The sequence below is a fragment of the Polyodon spathula genome, chromosome 9 (assembly GCF_017654505.1).
Source record: "Polyodon spathula isolate WHYD16114869_AA chromosome 9, ASM1765450v1, whole genome shotgun sequence".
Classification (NCBI taxonomy): Eukaryota; Metazoa; Chordata; class Actinopteri; order Acipenseriformes; family Polyodontidae; genus Polyodon; species Polyodon spathula.
In genome coordinates this window covers 32,602,745-32,624,943 of record NC_054542.1, presented here as the reverse complement: position 1 = coordinate 32,624,943, position 22,199 = coordinate 32,602,745, and the positions used below count along the sequence as shown (strand labels likewise).

At 36.4% G+C, this 22,199-nt stretch overlaps 1 protein-coding gene across 3 annotated transcripts; it reads left to right on the top strand.

The window, feature by feature from the left end:
* Window positions 1-1,041: 1,041 nt before the first annotated feature.
* On the top strand, window positions 1,042-22,005 carry LOC121320672 (CD99 antigen-like protein 2). 3 transcript variants are annotated; one of them, XM_041259224.1, is made up of 12 exons: window positions 1,042-1,341; window positions 8,599-8,631; window positions 8,870-8,920; window positions 11,520-11,549; window positions 11,662-11,724; window positions 12,170-12,202; window positions 12,609-12,662; window positions 13,154-13,234; window positions 13,705-13,743; window positions 18,919-19,035; window positions 19,574-19,630; window positions 21,001-22,005. In XM_041259224.1, the coding sequence occupies exons 1-12, from the start codon at window positions 1,284-1,286 to the stop codon at window positions 21,030-21,032; spliced, it is 648 nt and encodes a 215-aa protein (XP_041115158.1). In that variant the 5' UTR covers window positions 1,042-1,283; the 3' UTR covers window positions 21,033-22,005. The 3 variants fall into 3 exon arrangements, with proteins under 3 accessions (XP_041115158.1, XP_041115159.1, XP_041115157.1); XM_041259223.1 differs by having other exon boundaries at window positions 1,043-1,341; window positions 12,609-12,668; XM_041259225.1 differs by lacking the exons at window positions 18,919-19,035; window positions 19,574-19,630; window positions 21,001-22,005 and adding an exon at window positions 14,888-18,488 and having other exon boundaries at window positions 12,609-12,668.
* The last annotated feature ends 194 nt before the right edge of the window (window positions 22,006-22,199 follow it).

The following is a 22,199-nucleotide window of genomic DNA, read 5'->3' as shown; positions in this document are numbered from 1 at the left end:
ACTTAAGTGGAAATTAACCATAGCTTCATAACCTGTTTTCTGTTGTATACAACAATCCCAATAACTATAACAAACTGAATTTCTTTGAAGCAGGTCTGATCAGAGGGTTTCCTTCCAAATCTAGCTGTTGTACATTTCTGCTCAGGGCAATCTGGAAGTTGCATTTTTTATTTTGAGAGCATTGTTTATTTATTTATTTATTTGTCTCTGAAAACATTGTTTTCCATAGGATTTACTCATAAAGTGCAAGTCCTTCCTTATATATATATTCTGGAAGATTAAGAGAAAACATTTACAGATTTGTTTTTACAATTTAGCCAGCAGGCATTAGGGATATTCCTAATGCCTGTTGATTTACGATCTGTAGGGTGGTGGGGTAGAAGTTGAATTTTGATTTGTGTTTGTTTTTATGAGGTAAACTGCAATAAACAGCTCATTACATCAATTTTGAACATAATCGTTTGAGAACAAAAGACTAGAGGTCGCTCTTTCTACAAAATATGCTTTAGATTATCATAAGAACCACACCCAGTTTTATATCTTATGGTAACACTATGTAACACAATTTTTGTTCCTGAGTAGTAAGTGTTATTTCCTAATTGCTTATGCCTCAAAAGTATAGAAAATGGCTATTATTCCCCACAAACTTTGCTTTTGTGACCAGGACAGTGATATTTCGAAATATCACTATTTCCAATGGGAAAACAGGCAAATGTGTGTCTTTTGGTTCACATAAAGTCAGAAAAAAACAACATATGAATCCAAATTAACATGTATTTATACTAAAGTAATACAAAAATGACTACAAAAGATTTAGAAGTGAGTAGTTTTTTGAGATTTACGATTATACTGATTATACTGTAAATTACAAAATTTGTTACACGGTGTGATCTAAAGCACCCTTCTGAAGGGCGAGGCCTAGGTAACACCCATCTAAACATTTAATCCCTCCCACATACTTCTTTTACTGGATGTTTGTGCGAACGTTTTGAGCGCTGATTGGAGCACACCAATAATTTGGTTGTCAGTCGAAACTTCTTTTTCTCTTTTAAGTTAACACAAAAAAATATGTGTTTTGTTTGTGCAAAGTTCTTCGTTTCAGTGATTTGTCGGTAGAAAGCTTGCCTGTTGTGATTGTTCGTATAGGCCTATGTTTTTGTTTTTCATAGCTTTGTATAACAAGGAATATATATGTATATTTTTTAGACGTAGCCGGCATTTGGGACATTTTATTTTAGGTTAACTTCACTGTTGTTTTAAATATTTTAGTTAGGAAGAAAGCGATGTTGTCTCTGAGGGTTGTCGTTTTCGCCAGCCTAGCTTTTGCACTAGCGGCACAAGGTAAGAATTTGGATTTGTGATTGAATGCATTATGTATTTTAGTTTTTAATCGTCTTTGAACGATGTCCATTAAACAAAAGAAAAGGTGGCAAGGAGTTGTTTTTGACACACCTTTACTCTTTTTTTCTTCTTGTATTAAATTAATTGGCGGCTTTCTTCCAACATTAAGCTCCTTACACTACCTCAATGTGGTGTTCTTTGCACTGAGCAATTCCATAAAAAAGGCAGGTTTAGAGTATTTGTTACGAGACAAACAAGATCTTGTCAGTAGAACAGTCAAATAGGTTTTTACATGTATATATATATATATATATATATATATATATATATATATATCCTATATATATATATATATATATATAACCGCTTTTTGTTATGTTTGTTTTATCTTTCCATTTGCTGCGTCACACAATTTCGGTGTAGGTGGCGGTTTCAGCTTGTATTCTTATTTATTTTATGTGTTTTACCTAAATACCCCAGAAACAATGGTTTGCGGTTTTTCTACTGTAGTGACATTGGCCTGTTAACAAAGAAAGCAGACTCTTAATTTAGGGTTTATGAAACCTTTCTAGACTGCTGAAAAAGACAATTTCATGTTTATCAATCTTTAAAACTATGGTGCATTGTGTAAATATACATTAAGGTCTCGATATGGTACATGTCACAATGCATGTAGTTAAGGGATTCTATTTGTAAAAAGGAAGAACTTCAACAGGGAGTGCATGTACAGTATTCCTACCAATTAAAACCCAGTATATCCTAAATCTTCAATTAAACGCTTCTTGCGTTGATTTACAATATTTGCCAACAGACCCGGTGTTATGCCTAATAGTGTCACTTGCCATTTAGTGTCACCAGACTGGAGACACAATTTGGCAGTAACACTATTGGGCACCTGTAGATGCCTAAAAGTGTCACATCGTTATTTAAACGGAGACACTATTTGGCAGTGACACTCAATAAAAATCAACCCTTCACAGATTACATGCCCACAATATACTGTGAAACACGTAGTGCATTATAATGTAACGTACTACTAGTACATGCACATCATATTAGAAAATATATGTAATAGTGTGGTTATGTAATAATAACGTGGTTATGGGCGATCTAGTGGCTCTCGTTACAGTACTAGTTGTCTGTTTTAAGTTAAACCAAGTAAATAGCGTACTCCATAAACCTGCTTTTTACGCGTGGAAAAAACTATTACGTTTGGTTGCATCTTTAATAAGAAAGTGTACGAACTATTAGTAAACACGAGTTGGACGTTCAAGCCCCGCCTCATCTTCAGTGGCAATGACAGAGACCTGGCAGTTAATAACAGTATTTGCCAGCAGATCTGGTGCATATTGGGGATATATTTTATTCATGTCATAGAGTTACATTTTTGTGAATAGAAAATGTTATAAGCATTTTAATCAATCAAACGTGTGGGAACAGTTCAGTTAAGATACCTATTAACTGTTTATTTATTTATTTATTTTTTTAAGGAAGGGTGTTCTGTTCATTGGGCCCAGTGCATACCTATTTCTAAACAATGTAGCCAAAATAAAAACAATAAGCTATAGAAACATCATATGCTACAATTTAACTTTGAAATAAATGTATATGTTATGTATGCTAATCAATGAAGTAGTTAAGTCCAAAATTATCCGCACACTGCTATTTGAAGAGTGGCGGTAAAAAAAAAAAAAATTACAAAATAAAGATTATGCAAATTTTATTAACAGAACAGGCAGAAAAGTTGGTAAAGTGCGCCGTGCAAAAGTTTCGTCTATATACTGTACTGTATATATCGCGGTGTGTTCTATTGTTTAGCAGCACAATAGTGTGAATTTGATACTGGCGCCATTTATTTTATTTGTTATGAGAACTTTGTTGTCAATCTTCACGACTGTCATCAGATGTGAGTGTGGGAATAACATCATAGGCTAATGTTGAAATGGAGCTGAGATCCACCATGTTGACATATTTCTTAATTTCAACCCACTTGTGTCTGGTGTGGATCAAGCAGGTAAACACAGTGCAGAAACTAGTAAATGCTTTGCGTAAAACGGCTAATGTGCAGGAAATGCCACCATACTGCATATTTGAAATGTGTTTAGTTTTACAGTAATTTTTAAAATCATCTTTAAAATCTTGCCCACAGCTTCAGCTCCTGACTGTTTAAAGTTTTGTTATTTTGTTGCCTGTCAATCTGCACCATCACTAATAGTTTACTGCTGACTGGAAAGTATGGTCATGCAGGGCTGAAACCATTTAACAGTCACATGACTCCACCCTTTACAGTGACTCACCAACTTTACAAGGATACACCAACTAAACTGTGGCGTATACTTGTAGTACACAGCTAACAGCAAATAATACTTAACAGTTTAGTTATCCGTCTGGCAAAACAATTTTAGGATCCACGATTTAACAATGGACAAATGTTCACGTTACATCTTCTAATAGTAGGATGCAGAAAATCACAATAAGATTGCGTGATAAGTCAAACAGGAAATTGTTCACTTTTTGCATTGCTAGAACAGTATCCCACATTTTAGTATACACTATCTTCTATAATAATGTAAAATTAACTGCAAGTAATGAACAACCTGTATTTAAGCATGATATGCTGTCTATGTTATGCTATGTCTCACTGGTTAGGAAATAACTGAATTGCAAAATGTACATTAGACTCTTTTTAATCTAGACCCTGGTAGTCTGAGCCTGAATCTGAACCTCAGTTGTATAGAAATTGATTATAGAAATTGATTATCCATGCAGGTGCAATTTAAACCTTGTTTTTACTGAAAAATAAACTAAAATGTAATCGTGAGAGCTGTCTGTTGCAGTACATGCTGTTAGATCACTACTTGTCTAACGCTGTTCCCCCTGTCACAACTGTACACAAATAAAGGTGCGGTCACCAATTCCACATGCATTTTCAGGCAGTATTGTATTGCAGTTTGATGCTGCAAAAGTACATTTTTCTTGTTGATCCTGCCTACTATGAGTAGTGCTGAAATATAACTCCTTCATTGCACTAATGGAGTACTTTGTTAGGCACTACAAGCAGACCACTAATAGTCTAGCACATGCTTAAACCATTCAAAATTATGCCAGAATGCACCATTTTAATCCGTTTTTCAAAAATGGTGGGACCCCCCCCCCCCAATCTCCACCATGGGCAGTACGAGCCATGATGAGATCGGTGCCCTCTACTACCTTGTAAGTGCCACATATCTTCAAAGGAGTTGAAAACCCTACAGACCCCCTGCTATCATAGCTTGACAACACATCTAGGATGTCTGTTGCTATGCAGGTAGTTTTCCTTCCTTACACAAGCAATCCATTCCTGTGAAATTCAGTTTCACAATACCGTTGACCCTTAATTCATCTCTAAACTTACAAAGCATATGTTTGTTTTTCTACCTGGAGAAGTGTACAGGACTTTAGAGGATGCATTGCAGTAAGTGTGTGAATGTTTGTTAGAAACTGAGTTATAGCAATGTTATTGTAATTAACAGGTGTTTGCTATTCCTGGGTGTTGGTCCACCTGCCACACAATACAAAACAATTGTCTGTCTCTGCTTGTGACCCTTGGTTTGTTTTTTTTTTGTTTTTTTTGCTAATGTACAGATTTTGGCCAGTTGGCCAGTTTTAATGCCTTTCTACTCAATGATGCCCTGTGGATATGCGCCCATTTACAGTACCTGTACCACACATTGTGAAACCAGCATCTGCTTGAACTGAGAAAGCATGAGATGTGGTATGCATGTGTAGTATAGAAGAAGCTGGGCACTAACTGGCTACCACAAATGCTGCAAGTGAGTATCTTAAACACAGCATGAAAAAGCCAGGCTCTTTTTTTACATAAATAAGCTTTTAACATAATTGACTGCCTGGGCTCAGATTTTACATAAGAGTCCTGCACGTCAATGTGTTAAGAACATAAGAAAGTTTACAAACGAGCGGAAGCCATTCGGCCCATCTTGCTCGTTTGGTTGTTAGTAGCTTATTGATCCCAGAATCTCATCAAGCAGCTTCTTGAAGGATCCCAGGGTGTCAGCTTCAACAACATTACTGGGGAGTTTATGTTTTCGAGGAAGTCTGTTGACTGTGGTCTGCCATATTCTTAAACTCTATTCAACTTTCTTGTCACGAAGAGGTACAAGGGTAGACCCCCCCAATCTCTTCATTTTGCATCAGTGGGGAATGGCATTGTTGGAGATGCCAGAATATTTGTCTGACTCACCAGTTTCTGCTTTAGATCAGACTTGATTTTGCATTACACACAATTAGGTTGTGTTTCCTGGGAAACAATGAAATCAAGTTTGTCTGCTGAGCTTTATGATCAAGAAATTAAAATCATTCCCATTTTATATTATTGCATCTTGTTTGTGTCAGTTTAGGCTTTAATTTTAAATGAAATAGTGTCAACAGTAAAATAAATAATAAATAAATATGATTTTATATTAAAATGGTGAATTCATGGGTGAAAGTTTTCCATTTGTAGATGGAATTCCATCAAAATGGCCTCTCCCAGGTCCATTCTTATGATTTGTCAAAAAATACGGGTTGGGGGTGGTGTACATTATCATGGAAAACTGTATACACTTCACTTTGTGACCTTTCATTTTTTTTTTCTTTTTTTCCCAGTTATTTATTTCTTTTTATATTTAGTATGAAAGTTGGTAGGTTCATGTTGCTACAGGTTTTAAGTTTAACACCAGTTCTATAAAAAATGTTGTTGCTGATAAACACTAGTAATAATTTTGAACCAGTGGTATTTCAAAATAACAAAAAAATGTTTTTTACTTTAGTGAAGTAGGCTAGAATGTTGTGGTGTGCGTGTTTTATTTATTAATTTTTTTATAAATGTGTTTATTGAAATACTTTTTCAGCTTTCATATTGAAGCTTGTTGTGTAGGTGAAGACTTGATCAAACCAACTAGGAATCTGCTTGTATCGCTGAAGACGTTTTTCAAGTCAAATAAGATTATTTGTGTATCAAACAACAGTAGTCACAGTCCTTCTTTTGCGTGTGAATGTCAAAGTATTTTTACTTATTACTCTCCCTGTCATTCTGCACACAGTCAGCTCTTGTTAAAGATGTAAAATAATGTACCTGATCCGAAGCAAGTGCAAAACTTGCCCCAATATTTGAAGTGAAAAGTTAAATATTTTAAAAATAGCAAGATGACTAGCAGCTGTTACATTGTTGTTTTAAGTTATTTTATTATAACTGAATTGATCATATTTAGAAGCAAGCACAAAGGCAGAGCCACAATTTCTTAGAGGAATAAAACCATTGTAATGGTGTAAAACAAACAACTGTTGACTGGGCTTTCCTGCAACTAAGTTTATACTGTTGAAATTGGTTCTCTCTCTTGCTTTTTGGCTGCGCATGCCACAATATACAAGAGATGTACATTTCCTCTTAAACCTCAACGAATCAGAAAAAACCTTTGCTTTCCATTTCCAACAAAACCCTTCAAACAGTTACAGCTCAAGTTGGTAATGAAAAAAATACACGCAGTGAGGCAAGACTTACTCTTGGAGTGACAAAAGTTCATAGTTGGTTTTCCATCCAAATGGTTTATTTTGGTCTTGCCCACACTTTGTTTTTGTCATAATTAATGCCTTTCAGCTCTGATCCCCAGTGGATATTGGTCCATCTAATGTACCTTGTTAGCCTCCGCTTGAGAGTCGCACAACTGAGAAGGCAGGGAATGTTCAGTCCAGGACTGGGGAATTAGGCATTAGGCTACAGTACCTACAGTATACATAGTAACATAGTGACATTGCATTGCCTTGCAGTATATTGAGCTCCAGCAGGAAAGAAGTCTTACACATAGAATCTTCATTATTGTATCCAGTTGCTGTATCCTGTTTTGTTGTGTGGCTGGTGGGGTTTGGAACATATTTCTAAGTTGACTCATACAGGAAAATATATTGCTTTTGACAGTTACCCAGCAACTATGTTACAAGACAGAACATGCCCAATAATAAAGAAATGCTGCCAACCAGCATGCCAGACACAAAGTAGGGTGGAGGTGAAACAATGTGGTGGCTTCCTGCAAAACTCCATTCAATGAACAATAAGGCTGGTACGATGCCTCATTTTTCACTATTGATATATAGTTCTCCAAAAAAGCAGATGCAGTGATTCATTGACGTTATGAAAGGGTTTTAAAAAAAAATCAAACAAAGTAATACATGTGAAGCTGTGGATTACTGTGTAACATTGCTAGTAAAACTATTATGCATATTAAATTGATTACATCAGGTTATGCATATAGTAATTAAAAACAAAACAAAACAAAAAAAAAAAAGTACCTTATTCGTTTTGATTTGTACCAGTTGGGGGTAAATGCAAAGTCCAACACAAATAAATAATTGTTTAAATCTCTATACAAAGTAAAAACCAATCAAGAGAAATAAATAATCACAGACCACAGCAGTTTACTAACAAAAGTGTTGTCCATGGCTTATATTTGAATTGTGTTAAGGAACATGATGGTATACTCCAATTTGTTTTAATTTAAGCATTGACTGGCACTTGATTCCAATCTGCCCAGCATTACTGACAACCTCCTCACTAGGGACTGACACTGCCGGGATGCTTGGTACTTCTGACCAAAGATACAACTTTTGGAACGATCTTGGTGGTTTTTCTTGTGTGTGTGTGGGGGTGGGGGGGTAGTTCAAATGAATAAATGCAGATTTTATTTGAGGTTTTGTAGGGTGCCATCTCGTTAAATGGTCACGTGAATTAGTTGTATTACTGGAGTATCCCAAACATTACTTTCTTTGCTTTGTCTACTTTAGAAAATAATTGCCAAACAGCAAAAGGCATTGTAGCTCGGCCGATAGGTTACAAGTCCAGTTTAAGATAGAATAGGTTTCTAATGATGATGGTCAGGGATTTCTTCATTGTGGCATCATCCTGTATCTGTGGACACATCTTTGCCTGCTGTGACAGTTGATATTTGAAGCTGCCTCCACCACCATGGTAGTGACTTTGTTTGCAGAGTTAGATACAGTACCATGTGTGCTAAATGAGTTGACGATGGCATGATATGAATTGTCTTAATGTTTATTTCCACATCTATTTTGTTTTCTTTGTTCCAATACTGGAGTTGTCCAGTAAAAATGAACCCTTTCACTACCACATTGTTTTAACCTCTGCACATACAGTACTCATGTTTTGTGTATGAAAACTACTATTTCTAGTTCTTTATTCTTACTAGCCTGGTTTTTGTTTTTCAGATTTTGATCTTTTTGATGCGCTCGATGATGCAGGTATGTATTAACATATTTGGGTCCTAACTAGTTTCTAAACATGAGAAGTAAGACATTACAGTAGGTCAGTACAGTTTCTTTTAAGAGATGCTTTGTTATAACGTCATACCGAAGCACAGGTGTGATACTACAATTGGGGTGATGGTTCATGCCCCAGCAATCAAGTTAATGGACGTAGGTGATGCATCATGGCCAAGTATTGGTTTCAAATGTGGTGTGCTTGCTTTGTCTCTTTCAGTCCCCACAAAACCTCCAGTCAAACCTGAAAAGCCAAAGGAGCCTTCAAATGGTAATTTTTAAAAATTAATGTTTTAAGTTATTGATGAAAATCGCAGTTAGCAGTATTCAAGTTGCTTAAATTGAAGTTGCTGTCAGCCAATTAAATTGGCTTTAAAGGAAAGTAGCTAAACAATCCCAACAATTACCGATTTTCTGGGCATTTTTGGGGGACCCTAAAATGAGGGGAGCGACTAATACACCGGTGTGTCTAATGTTAAACTACTGTACTAGTGCCACAAACTTTTACACTCTTGACTGACCTCCTCTCGATCCAGATGAGTTTAAGTGGAGAAAAAAAAAATAGCTACTGTTAACATAATAGCTGTCCAGCTACGAATTTGCTTGTTCCCACTCTCCCGAACCATTGATTTAACACTGAACCCTACCCTAGGATCCATAACAAACAGCTATTGGTTAGAAAGCCAAGTAAACTTATCAAGTCTTCTGTTCGTTGTAACTGCAATGCAATATTATAATGCAGGTGTTGTTGAGACTGGATAAAGTAGGAGTCAGACAAAAAACAAATGCTAGGTTTGAAATTGCAAGTTGCTGATATTTGCCAAAGCATGGCAGTCACAATGCTGAAGAGAGTACGTGACTGGAGACAAAACAATGACGAATTTTAAATGTGGCGAAAGAAAATAGGTTAATGCAGATGTGATTTAGGATGTGTAACTTGATTTTATTTACTGGTACACTGTTAAGTATTACTTTTTAAATCTTTTCAAGTACTGTTTGTCAGTGGTTTACACTTACTACTGGAATTTATAGTACTAGTGTTATCTACACTGAACAAAAATAAACGCAACATGTAAAGTGTTGTCCCATGTTTCATGAGCTGAAATAAGATCAAATAAATTTTCCATACGCACAAAAAGATTATTTCTCAAATTTTGTGCACAAAATTTTTTACATCCCTGTTAGTGAGCATTGCTCATTTGTGTGGAATATCAAGAAGCTGATTAAACAGCATGATCATTACATAGGTGCACCTTGTACTGGGGACAATAAAAGGCCACTCCTAAAATGTGCAGTTTTGTCACACAACACAATGCCACAGATGTGTCAGGTTTTGAGGGAGTGTGCAATTGGCATGCTGACTGCAGGAATGTCCACCAAAGCTGTTGCCAAAGAATTGAATGTTCATTTCTCTACCATAAGCCACCTCCAACGTTGTTTTAGAGAATTTGGCAGTACGTCCAACCGGCCTCACAACCGCAGACCACGTGTAACCACACCAGCTCAGGACCTCCACATCCGGCTTCTTCACCTGCGGGATCATCTGAGACCAGCTACTTGGACAGTAGGTGAAACTGTGGGTTTGCACAACCGAGGAATTCTGCACAAACTGTCAGAAACCGTCTCGGGGATGCTTATCTGCATGCTCGTCGTCCTCACCAGGGTCTTGACCTGACTGCAGTTCGGCGTCGTAACAGACTTCAGTGGGCAAATACTCACCTTCGATGGCCACTGGCATGCTGGAGAAGTGTGCTTTTCATGGATGAATCCCGGTTTCAACTGTACCGGGCAGATGGCAGACAGTGTGTTGAATGGGTGAGTGGTTTGCTGATGTCAGCGTTATGAACAGAGTGACCCATGATGGCGGTGGGGTGATGGTATGGTATGGTATGGTGTGGCATAAGCTACGGACTTCGAACACAATTGCATTTTATCGATGGCAATTTGAATGCACAGAGATACCGTGACGAGATCCTGAGGCCCATTGTCATGCCATTCATCCGCCACCATCACCTCATGTTGCAGCATGATAATGCACGGCCCCATGTCACAAGGATCTGTACACAATTCCTGGAAGCTGAAAATGTCCTAATTCTTCCATGGCCAGCATACTCACCAGACATGTTACCCATTGAGCATGTTTGGGATGCTCTGGACTGACGTGTAGGACAGCATGTTCCAGTTCCCGCCAATATCCAGCAACTTCGCACAGCCATTGAAGAGGAGTGGGACAACATTTCACAGGCCAAAATCAACAGCCTGATCAACTCTATGCGAAGGAGATGTGTCTCGCTGCATGACGCAAATGGTGGTCACACCAGATACTGACTGGTTTTCTAACCCACGCCCCTAACTATTTCCTTATATGAACTGTAACTCCTAAAATCTTTGAAATTGTTGCATGTTGCGTTTTATATTTTTGTTCAGTGTGTGTTGGTGTATTTTGACATAGCACTTAAATTTACGTTAACCATTTTTTTATTTTTTTTTAAACTGAATAGTTTTATTAGCAGTTTAACTAAAATGAAACTCTCAAATTATTAATGGAATAAAATGTTGCAAACAAGGGTTATTTCTAAACTAAATCTCTATTTGTATGTACCAGTGCTGAGCATATAGGAAAAAACTAAATGTTAAAGTATTTTAAAAACAAAAAAGTTGATTTCCTAAAGTTTGAAGTCTGAAAAAGGGGCGAGTGACTTTTCCACCAGGACGGCCTATACAACGAGTTTCACAGTGTCTCTAAAATATCAATTCCAATTCCTTCTTTGGAATTGGGAATTTGTTTTAAATTGGAATTGAAAAACAATAATTGACCCAACCCTGCTGTTGAGCATTTTGCAATTTAACCCATTTTCTTTCTTTTCTAGAACTGGACCTTGGGGATGCCCTTGGTGGAGGTAACGTGCTGGATTTCTAAAGTAGTCATCTGTACGGTGAATGTGAAAACTAGGATAATTTGTGTGTTTTTTTTTTTTTTTTTTTTTTTTTTTTTTTTTTTTGTATACATAGAAACACACCCGCAGCCTACAAAGCCAGCTGCCAAGCCACCCCCACGTGACAAAGGCAACTCAGGTAATGCGTTTCTCTACTTATTTAGTCAAGTCCTTATTAAACACCATCTGTGTAGAAGGAAAGGTCTCTAGTGACCACTCCCTGTAGAGATTTTTCCCAAAGGTCTTGCATATAAAGAGCTATTAGTATTGCAGCAGGAGCTCATTCAGAGCTGTATTTCAGGGTAAGAAAATGGTACATATCATTCTTCTTACCCAGAGGAGCTACTCTGTATGTTGTGCAATAAAATAGTTTTCTAAAGGTGAAACTTCAATGAAATATTTTCATACCAAGTACAAGTCACATTTGTTCATTTAAAAACCATTTTGTTGACTGCTGGTAATCATATCATGATAGAAAATCTCTCTTGTGAAGGGAAGCCTCCTGATTCAGTAATGTACCGTTTGTAGTTTGACCCATACAATTAAATGTATGTTGAATTAAATGCATTTCTTTAATTTTATAGGCTTCGATTTGTCTGACGCTCTTGGTGGAGGAGGTAAACATCCACTAAACATTAACACATAAAATATGAGAATTCACTTTGAGGTTTGAACAAAGTTGATATACACGATTTATACATGGGGTGCTCTGGACTTGCAGAAAGCAAAGCTACTGTACAGTGTTTTTTCTATGTTCCAGGTATAATTACATACTATTGATCTGTAAATCATCAAAATAAAGTGAAGACTCGGAACTCTCGGGGGGGAGGGAATTATCTAACCTGTAGGTGCCTGTACACATTTATTGTCACATTTAGAATTTTGCATGCATCTAAAAAAGCCTTAAAAAAATATAGAAAATTGGATACTAACTTGTATTACAATTGCATCTAGTTTTCAATAGATTCTGCATGCCTGCATAGCACAGATGGTAAATGACTTTGATTTCATTTCTTATGTCAGATTCCCAGCCAAAAGATCCAGACCGAAGGCCTGTGCCAGGTGGCACCAATACAGGTTCAGGTAGACTGTTTACAGTAAAACCAGTAGAATAGACATCTGTAAAGAATACATTCTTATCTTTTTCATATGCAGTAAACATGTAAGACATACAATATTGTTGAACATTGAGATTTTTGGTGTGCGTTTGTGTCTTCACATTTACAAGACATTGTTTCACCAGAGTGATTGCAGTGACACAGTACATGTTTATTCTCAGGGTCATTTATTAAAAACAATGCATGCTAAGAAAAGGTGGCTATGGGTGTGTTGTATGCAATTGTTACAGTAGTTAATGCATTTTAGCATATACAAGTGTTTGTTTGTGGCAAAAAAATCATAGAGTATATATATATATATATATATATATATATATATATATATATATATATATATATATATATATATAATTATTTATTTGGAATGTTAATCTATTTCAATGGGCTAATGTTGAGCTGCATTTATGAAACACTTAGGCTATCTGTCTGCTAAAAAAAAAAGTCTTGCAGGTGGAGACTTTGGTCTGGACGACCTGAAAGATGCTGTTGACGGTGGTTACAAGCCAGATGATAACAAAGGAAGACGTGCAGGTATGATGTGGGCATTACTTCTGATGTCTTGGGTTGCATAAGGCCAATGGGTCTAGCTGCAGTCTGTGAAACCAGGCTCGCAGGGTTCTGTGAAACGGCTGCTAATGCTTTGAGGTATGCACAATACTCATATGCATGTTGTAGCTTTATAGAGTTAAAGAAAAGATTTGACAAAGACTAACAACCTCAGTTTTTCTGACATTGAGAAGTGGTCCACTTGGTTTTACATTATGTAATGAACTCTTTTGAAAAGCAGTATAACTTGACAGACAGCTAATGAACTACAGTATTTTAAAACAAACAAGGGAACACACATACGTATCAAGTTATTAATTAATTTCTTTCTTTTGAAATGATTTGTCAACCATATCTTGCATGCAAATAAACCAGCAAATAATTCACGCTCCTAGAACCATGATGTCCTCTCTCTGCTATTGGTTTGGTGTTTATTTAAACATTTTTGTTTTTAGGTGGCTCTTCAGATACCAACGCGGGTGGAGATGTTCAAGGTAACCTAATTTACTTGTGTGTGTTTGTATTTTTTTTTATTATTATTATTATTATTATTTTTTTTTTAAGTAACTTCTCTCTAGACTCTTTCCTTGTACCTAAAAACTACATTGACTTTTTTGTCAAACCTTTACCAGAAAAATGGTCAGACTTAATTTCAATTTAAACATATGCTTTTAAAAGTGATATAACATGTCACATACAATCTTATGTAAGTTGACGTGAACAAAACTAAATTTTACTTGCATTCTTAAATTTTAAATTTTTAGATTTAAATTGAGCTTTGATTTTTAAGTAGAGAACAAAACATTTACTTGGGCATAAGGGTTTGGATTTTATGCGTAAATGTGTTGGTAACTATTGAATGAAACTGCTAGACAAAGTAATAGCAGTAAATAGTGTATTGTCTTCCTCCATCAGAAAAACAGTAAAACTCAGGACACACTGGCTGATGAGAGAGGAAATACATGCATGTCTCCAGTCATATGTGCTTTTCACATCTTCTATCCAAAATTGTAGCTATTAGTACTGCCGTAGACTTATGTTTTCACCCTATTGCCGTTGTACTTTATGCATCCAGGGCAGGTAAAACATCAAGGGGGGTGGGGACAGAATCACGAATTGTGCGATTATCGGGCAGTGTGTGATGCCTGCTCGCAAAGATTTTTTTGAGACGCGACCTCCGTTGAGATGCGACGATCGCATCGGGCAGTTTGTTCCAGGCACATGGTCTGCTGCACTTCTCTCCTTTTACAGTGCTAGGCCAGCATGTCTAGAGTGCAGACATTTGTGAAGGCATGTAAAAGCCCCTAATGTCATACCTGAAGTGGATTAGATTTAGTAGTAACTCATTCTTGATGACTGAGCACATTTTGTGATGGCCATTTCAGATTAATTTGTTTCTCAGTAAGACTTGCACAATTTTACTAAAAGGATTCAGAATCTTTTATTTGGGGTTTCTTCTGGGAAATATTTGGGAAGGTTTTGTAGGTTGCTGTTGCAGATGCCAAGTCCACTATGGCAGGGATGGGGAGCCCCTGCCCCTGACGGGGACCCCCTCCCCGGGGGTGGGGGAGGGATGAAAGTACATTTGGAAATTCATACCACAATCTAAAACTTCACTACACTTATTTTCTATTCCAGACAACCCATGGACAGAGCTCCTGGAGCTACTAAGTGCTAATATGCCAGAGCACGTCCTAATCTGGATAAAGAATTTACAACAAGTTGTTGAGCCACTGAAAAAACATCTCTTGGAGATACTCAATGTTGTCATTAATTAACGTGAATGTATAGGAGGCCAACTGTCACTTTAAATTTAATATTTTGGAAGCTGTACATTTTTACCACAACTTTTTCTGTGAAATGTTGTGGTTATCTGGGTGGGCCTCTTGTTAAATTGTGGGTGTAGCAGGGAAGTCTAGATCATCCTATTCCAGTTTTGTTTTTTTCTCTCTCCTCTTTAGAAAACAAAGCACAGCTTTAATCTAGTGTGCACACGTTTGTGGTTCAGGTTAACCTTTTTGTATTCTATAACAAGTGTCGGGTAGTTTGTTCAATGTAAACAGATCATGTGTATTAAAGGTTAGTATCCTGGGTTTAGCAGGGTTTTTTATATTTACAAGACTCCCTTTGCAAAACTAGTTTTATAAAAGTAGCCTGAGGCATTATGTATTTAGAAGTTACTTTGCTGATGTCACGACCACATATGGCAGCAGAAGTCTGCTTCAGAAAGTATTTTGTCACCAAAATGGCTGTCGAATACAACCTATAAAGCTACATAAATCCACATAAATTTGTAGTAATGTGTTTATCAATCATCTTACCTGAGATTGGAGCTATATTACCATTTAAACATGTTAAGTCAGGGTTCCCCCCCCCAGGCCTTTTCAGCTGGGCGAACTGCCCGGCTAAGTGACTGTCGACGCCCAGCTGAACAACTCCAATCCGCCCTGTGCCTTTAGTGATAAGGATTGATAGTGCTGCTAGCAGACTAGATCACTTGCACACGCTGGGTGGGAAAAAAAAGAAGAAATGTTGAAACCACATGACAGCTAAATGTGGAAATTACCAAACCTAAATGGATGATGAAGAAGAAAATGTAGAAAATGAAAAAGAGCAGCCTGATTTTATAGTCAACAAAGAGCAACTTGTAGAAAGCAAATTGGAAGGGGCCAATGCGTTAAAAAAAAAAAAAAAAAAAAAAAATAGTTGTGATAGTGGATACAATATGTGGGGCGTGCTCCTCTTGTGTAGTAGTGACACTTGGTGCAACAGTCAAACCTAATTTTCTAGTATTCACTTTATGTGCACAAGCAGTGCCTGGGTGAGAGGGGGGTTCCATATTTGCTCTGGTGATATAGAATGCCTTCAGTAGTTTTGAAGTTCTTTTTTCTGTGATGTCATCAAATCTGCCCCCTTACGTGTTTACAAACAGAAACGTGGAAGCAATTAACTAGTTTAGAGTTTGATAAATACAGCAAGTATAATGATGCAGACCATTGAGAAGCAATTACAGCCCAATCAAGATAATAAATAAATCCAATACTACTGTCTAAAGCTCGGCAACAAAACTGAATGCAAACAAAGATAATGTACTGTTTGCAGTTAAGTAAAGACTGTGTGTGTTTGTGTAATGTTATAGAGAGAGAGAGAGAGAGAGAGTTCTTCTCCCAGTACTAGAATTGCTGAGGTACTTTTACTGTAGTTCAAGTACTGTGTTTTACACTAAAAACATTTGTTTTGTGATCATGCTTTCTGATAACTTGACAGGTAGTTGTACTTGTTTATTTCTAAAGTTTGGGGAATTGCTTCTTTCTGTACAGTTGCCTTGTTGTGAAGTGTTTTAAGGAAACTTGTTTTCAGCGAACATTTTCCCCTCTAGTCAGTATCCCTCTCGCTCTAGTCACCATGATGGATGCTTTGGTTTCTATCAAGAAACCGGGTTATGCTAGGAGGTGGGGCCTTATGAAAAAGTACCCTGGAAGTGGTTTCAGTGGCAATTCATTGCTATAGCATTGTTCTTTTACTTTTTGAATCTACCGCTATTGCATTCTAAAGAGAAATTATGAATATAAACATTTCATGTTACTTGTAAAACTAAGCCTCAAACTGTTTAATGTCACATAATCCAGTAAGTTCAGTAAAACAAATGCTACTTTTACTCTGAGTTTCTCTTAAATGTATATGCTTTTAAGTGGCAGCTCTGCTTTATTTATATCTACATTGAAGCTGCATCCACACTGGACAGAGTGACTTGAGTGAAGTCGCCAAATGTCAATCCACACCAAACGCGAATTAGAAACGATCCAAAAGACTGGAAATAAATACATGACCCCACCCGTGCATTCCTATTGGACATACTAGAGAGGGGCTGTCCCATTACAAAACAGGTCTTGTTTGGTTACCACCGTGATCTCTGGCAACTCCCTTGTAAAATAAACTGTTGAACTGAATTTTCAACAAAATTATTTTGTTATACGATTTATATATACAACTTACTGCAGTCTTTTTTGATTCTTTACAAATTATAACTTTGATCCTTCTTGTTTTTAACTTTTTAAAAAGTATTTTAAAGTGCATAATTATGTTTTTAGTTAAGCACTACATATTTACCATTACTGTTAAAATCTGTGTTATGCGCAGGTCACCACTTACCTTGTATTTACTTTTATTTAGTTTTTTCCTTTTAACAAGTCCGGTGAATTTGACAAAAAATGCTTTTATAAATATGGCTCAATCTTCAAAACTATGAAAAAACATATTGCTGGCTTTGTTTTTGTGTATGTTGGGGGTCCTATTACATATAGTGTAGGACCTCTGATATTTGTTTCTTTGGTGAATCTTCACAAAACTTTGCTTTTTGCGTACGTAAAGACTTGTTATGGATTTGTGCCACAAAATGTAGTTGATCATAAAAACAAAGAAACAAACCAAAAAAAAAAAAAAAAAAAAAGCCATAGCTTAAAAGTAGGTCACATGTTCAAGTTGTGTGAATGTGTGGGTTCTTTTTTGTCTCAACTTTTAAAAGCCAGCAGATGCGCACAATTCATTTAAATGCTGGATATGTAGACTGCATGTATGCTCCAGTTTATTTTTGCTCATTAATAAACCTATTTTTGTGCAACTTGCATAATAGGAAAGAAAAAAACATGCAAGCCACCCAGGCATTGTCTTTCTTCAGGATGTCTTTGTAGTTGTTCAGTTTGCAATCATATAATAATGGATACTGCTGCACCTCATAAATAAACTTTGTCTTCCATGATTAATTTGTTTTGAGGCGTGTATTTGACTTGTGTCAAGGGTGTTTACCTTAACTGGATTAGTCAATTTCATTCTAGTTGTGATGGGAAAAATATTCGCTTACATCAAGTTTGGATGCAGTTTAAACCTTATTTTGGTGGTTTGAAGATAGACAATTTGTGGGTTGTTTTTTTTTTTTTGTGGCTGGTCATAGATATCTGTCCTTTTTACAATAACATTTGAAGTGTGTTGGTAAATGTGACTTGTTTCAGGTAAATGTTTTTAAAGGAACAGATTTGTAATTTCCTATTCTGATTTGTTTTGAATTAAAAGAATACGTCTTGTAAAATGTCTAAATAAAGTGAAATACAATAATAATAATAATAAAAAAAAACACAGGACAAGGGACAATTAGTTTTTTAAATGTATTTTGTGAATAAGTTGTACACTGTACAATAAATGTATCTTAGTAAAATAAAATATTTTTGCTCCCCCTGAAAAACTTTGTCGGTTTTATTTATTTATTTAACTCCCAGTTTCATTCAAGGAATATATTCAGTTTTTTTTTAAATTTATTTATTTATTTATTTTTTAATGTGTGTTTGTTGAGCTTGATATAATATTACTTGACTGGGGGAAGAGCATCTGAAAACATGCGCCTGGCTTCTATGTATTGTAAATCCAAATACTTGAGTCATCAAATGGCATGCCTTGACTTGAAATTGCGCTAGACATTTCCAGCAGTCTTTTTTGAAGTACAGAACACCCTAATATGCCTATATATTAAAATCCAAACCCTTTTGAGGTAGTGATACAGCGAGTCAAATAGAACTCCAGTGAAATAACTATTACAACATTGCCTAAGTTGTTCACTTTATTTTTTTGTTCTACTTTTGAAGTGCACTATTTGACGGCACTGTTTCTTTACCTAGGAGCTGGATCGGGCCAACTTGCTGGCATTATTAGTGCTGTGGGAATGGCTGTAGTTGGGGCTGCATCAGGCTACTTCGCTTACCAGAAGAAAAAGCTGTGTTTCAAAATACAAGGAGGTAAGTGTGAGATGGGAGCTCTGCAAAAAGCTTCTCTACATACTGTTGAAGTGGTTTCTGTAAGCTTGAAGAGCTGCTTTTGTTTTTGGAACAAAATAACAAGTTGCATGTGCATATCTTCTAGATAGAACTTGGAGCTTCACGCATGCACCTAACGGTGACCTCGTCAACAGGAAACAGTCCAGTGGTCCAGGCAGGGTTTGCATGCAATCCATTTGGAATCTGCATTTGAGATTATTGATCTCAATAAAATACACGCAAATGGGTGGAAAACATATGTCTATTCCAAAGAGTGCCTTAATGTACAAAAGGGTGCGAGATGCATTTGTGCAGTTAATTTAACCAGTTCAAATAACTTTTAGGGCCATATGTACTACGTAGTAAATCGTTGACACAGGCTAGTTCTGTAGCAAGCAGTATGTTAGAAAAAAAAATAAAATAATTGGTACAAATTTAGAATGTTAGTAAATGCATTGCAATGTATGTTCATCATCCTTACAAATGCAAAAAAATAGAAAAACAAATATTCCTTTTTCAGGTGGTGCAGCGAATGTAAATCAGACCAACCAACGTGGGAATCAGCCTGACGCTCACCGTAAGAATCTGTTACTAATTTAACTGTCACTGGCTTATTCTACTGTGGGTTATAATGCAGGCATGAGCCAGTCGGCTGTATCATGCAGTGCGAGACCTAACTGCAGCTTTAGTAAACCAGGCAGGATTCATCAGTTTCCCAGTCTCTGGAGCTGCAACAAAATACAAAGCAAGTGTGTTTTTTTTGGTTTGTTTTGTTTTTGAGGTTTGAGTTTTTTGGTGTATGGGGAGCTATCGGTTGCACACATGTGCAGCTACGCGCACCAACACAGAATAGGCACCTCTACATAAATAGTAAGGGGACCTATTCTGTGCAACATGCAAGTAGTGAGTGATGCCAACAACTCCATCACAACTGTGTATGTAAACTGTCCTGGCTGTGCATATGACTCATTTTACCATCGCCAATTCCCAGGTGGTAGCTGCGTTTCAGCGGGATGACAGTCTGAGAGGCTGGTTGATAGGGACAATGGTTATCCACTGAAACAGTGGCTACTGACACTGGTATTCAACCTGACAGGTGCTCTCAAAAGGACTGTTCAATCCTTATTGGTTGTAACCTTATTCCCCCCCTCCCCCCCCCCCCCCCCCCCCCCCCCCCCCCCTCATATTTTGATTGGCTGGGCATATGAGTCACTGTTTAATGCAAGTTAGCCCAAGCATGAGACCCGACGACGACGACTTCTAAATTATGTTTTCTATTTGCTATTTTAGTGGTTCGCTAATGCTGTCATTTTTGCCTAAGCGGCTGCACATGTTTGCCACGTTGGGTGCATTATGTATTGAAGAAAATAAACTGTTTTATCACATTCAAAAATATATAATTCTTTTCTTATACAACAAATGTTCCTACCTATTTAAATGCTTACCTGGAAAACAGGAATTGCTGAATTAATCACAATGAAAACATGTAATTGTAAAGCAGGTAAGACATATGAAATGTCCCCTTGTACTGGACAAAGTAATCTTTAGTTTATTTAGACTGATTTAGAATTTTTACTAGGAATACATATTACATGCCAATAGATACAAGAAACACAGCCTTAGTCATTGGATCAGGCCTCAGTCAGTCTGTTTTCTAATATTGTACCAAGGTGGACATTCAATCTGTTTTTCATAGAGCTTTGGGTGTTTTTTAGGCAACATTTTGAAATGTCCTGTTCTCCTGTGCTTAAGATATGGTTTCCTTTCTTCCTTTTCTCCAACTTTACATAACATTTGTCCTTTTGAAATAAAATACTAGGTGAAGAAAACACATTGCCAATGGCCATTGACAAAGTGATAGAGAAGTTGATGTGCCTTATGAGAAATGTTCGCTTGGATTAGTTTTATTTTGTTTGTTAACTTATGTCTTTTATTTTTTTATTTCAGTTTTTAGCAATCTGCTGAAACAATCACCATAACCCTTTTATGCAAACATCTATGTGAAGATTGAAGCTATTCTAATGATGCCTTCTTAGATAAAATACCTTTCTGAATCCTCTGTATTTCTTCAGTTTGCTAAACGCATTGAATGAATTTATTTGTTTAGTTTTAAGATTTTGAAAGGTTGCTTTTTTGAGGGCAAAAACTAAATTCTATCTTGGCTTGTAGATAGGGAGGGAGGGATTGAAGGTCTTTTGCACAAGGAGTTAGTGTTTTGTTTGTTTTTAAAGTAATTCAATAACTAAGCTGTGCTTAAGTGGCTTTACAAACCGTGCTTGGCAATAATGCACCATTTGATTTAAGTGCTGTTTAAAAAGATTGCAGACAGAAATTTGCAGTGCAAAATGCTATGGACTTCCTCTGACATGAAATCAGTTTAAAATTAAACTCGAGGATTGAACCGATTCTATTGATTTATTACTTGGCTAATTTTATATTTTTAGATTTAGTGTTTATCTGCGTCCTACGTTAATTGAACCATCTAGTGTATAAGGCTGCATTTATTAAGACAAATTACAATTTTAGACGGAATTTTATTTTTATTTGTATATTTATTTATTAGTCAAACCCTTCATTAAACACTAATCAGATATGGCACGGGTGCATTTTGTCATGTGGACACTTAAGCATGCAACACAACAAGTTTTCTAAAGATTCTGACAAACACTTTGTTTATTTAGTAGTGCAAGATTGATGCCGTTGTATAATGCACACTCCGTAGAATCTGTATGTCTAGTTAACTATGCAATACAAAATTGACTTTCATTCTTTGAATATTGAATTATTTGGATACATTAGTTTTTTTTTTTTTAAATGTTGACAAGTTCTTGCCAGCGTTGCTTGCAAAGATTACACTCCATGAGGAGTACTTTAAAATCTGCACACAGCAGAGAATGGGGACATTTCCTGACTAATTTTGTGCTTTTTTTTTTTTTTTTTTTTTCTAATTTTAAAACAACATAAAATGCAAAGTTGCCTTGAACCTATGTTAAAGGTTGAATGCAACACATACTTACGTCGTGTATATACGGTTAAAACACAAAACGACAATTGTGGGGTACCGGATTTAGTCTAAAACTGTTATTGAACCCTACAATGATAATTACACTGAATTCATACAGACTGTAAATTCGTGTCAACATTAC

What these genes read in the sequence shown, in the direction of transcription:
- LOC121320672 (XM_041259223.1), top strand. Translation starts at nt 1,284, where the DNA reads ATGTTGTCTCTGAGGGTTGTCGTTTTCGCCAGCCTAGCTTTTGCACTA. An exon ending in GCCAAAGGAGCCTTCAAATG is followed by an intron (nt 8,921 to 11,519) that starts GTAATTTTTAAA and finishes TTTCTTTTCTAG; the next exon opens with AACTGGACCTTGGGGATGCC. An exon ending in TAACAAAGGAAGACGTGCAG is followed by an intron (nt 13,235 to 13,704) that starts GTATGATGTGGG and finishes TTTTGTTTTTAG; the next exon opens with GTGGCTCTTCAGATACCAAC.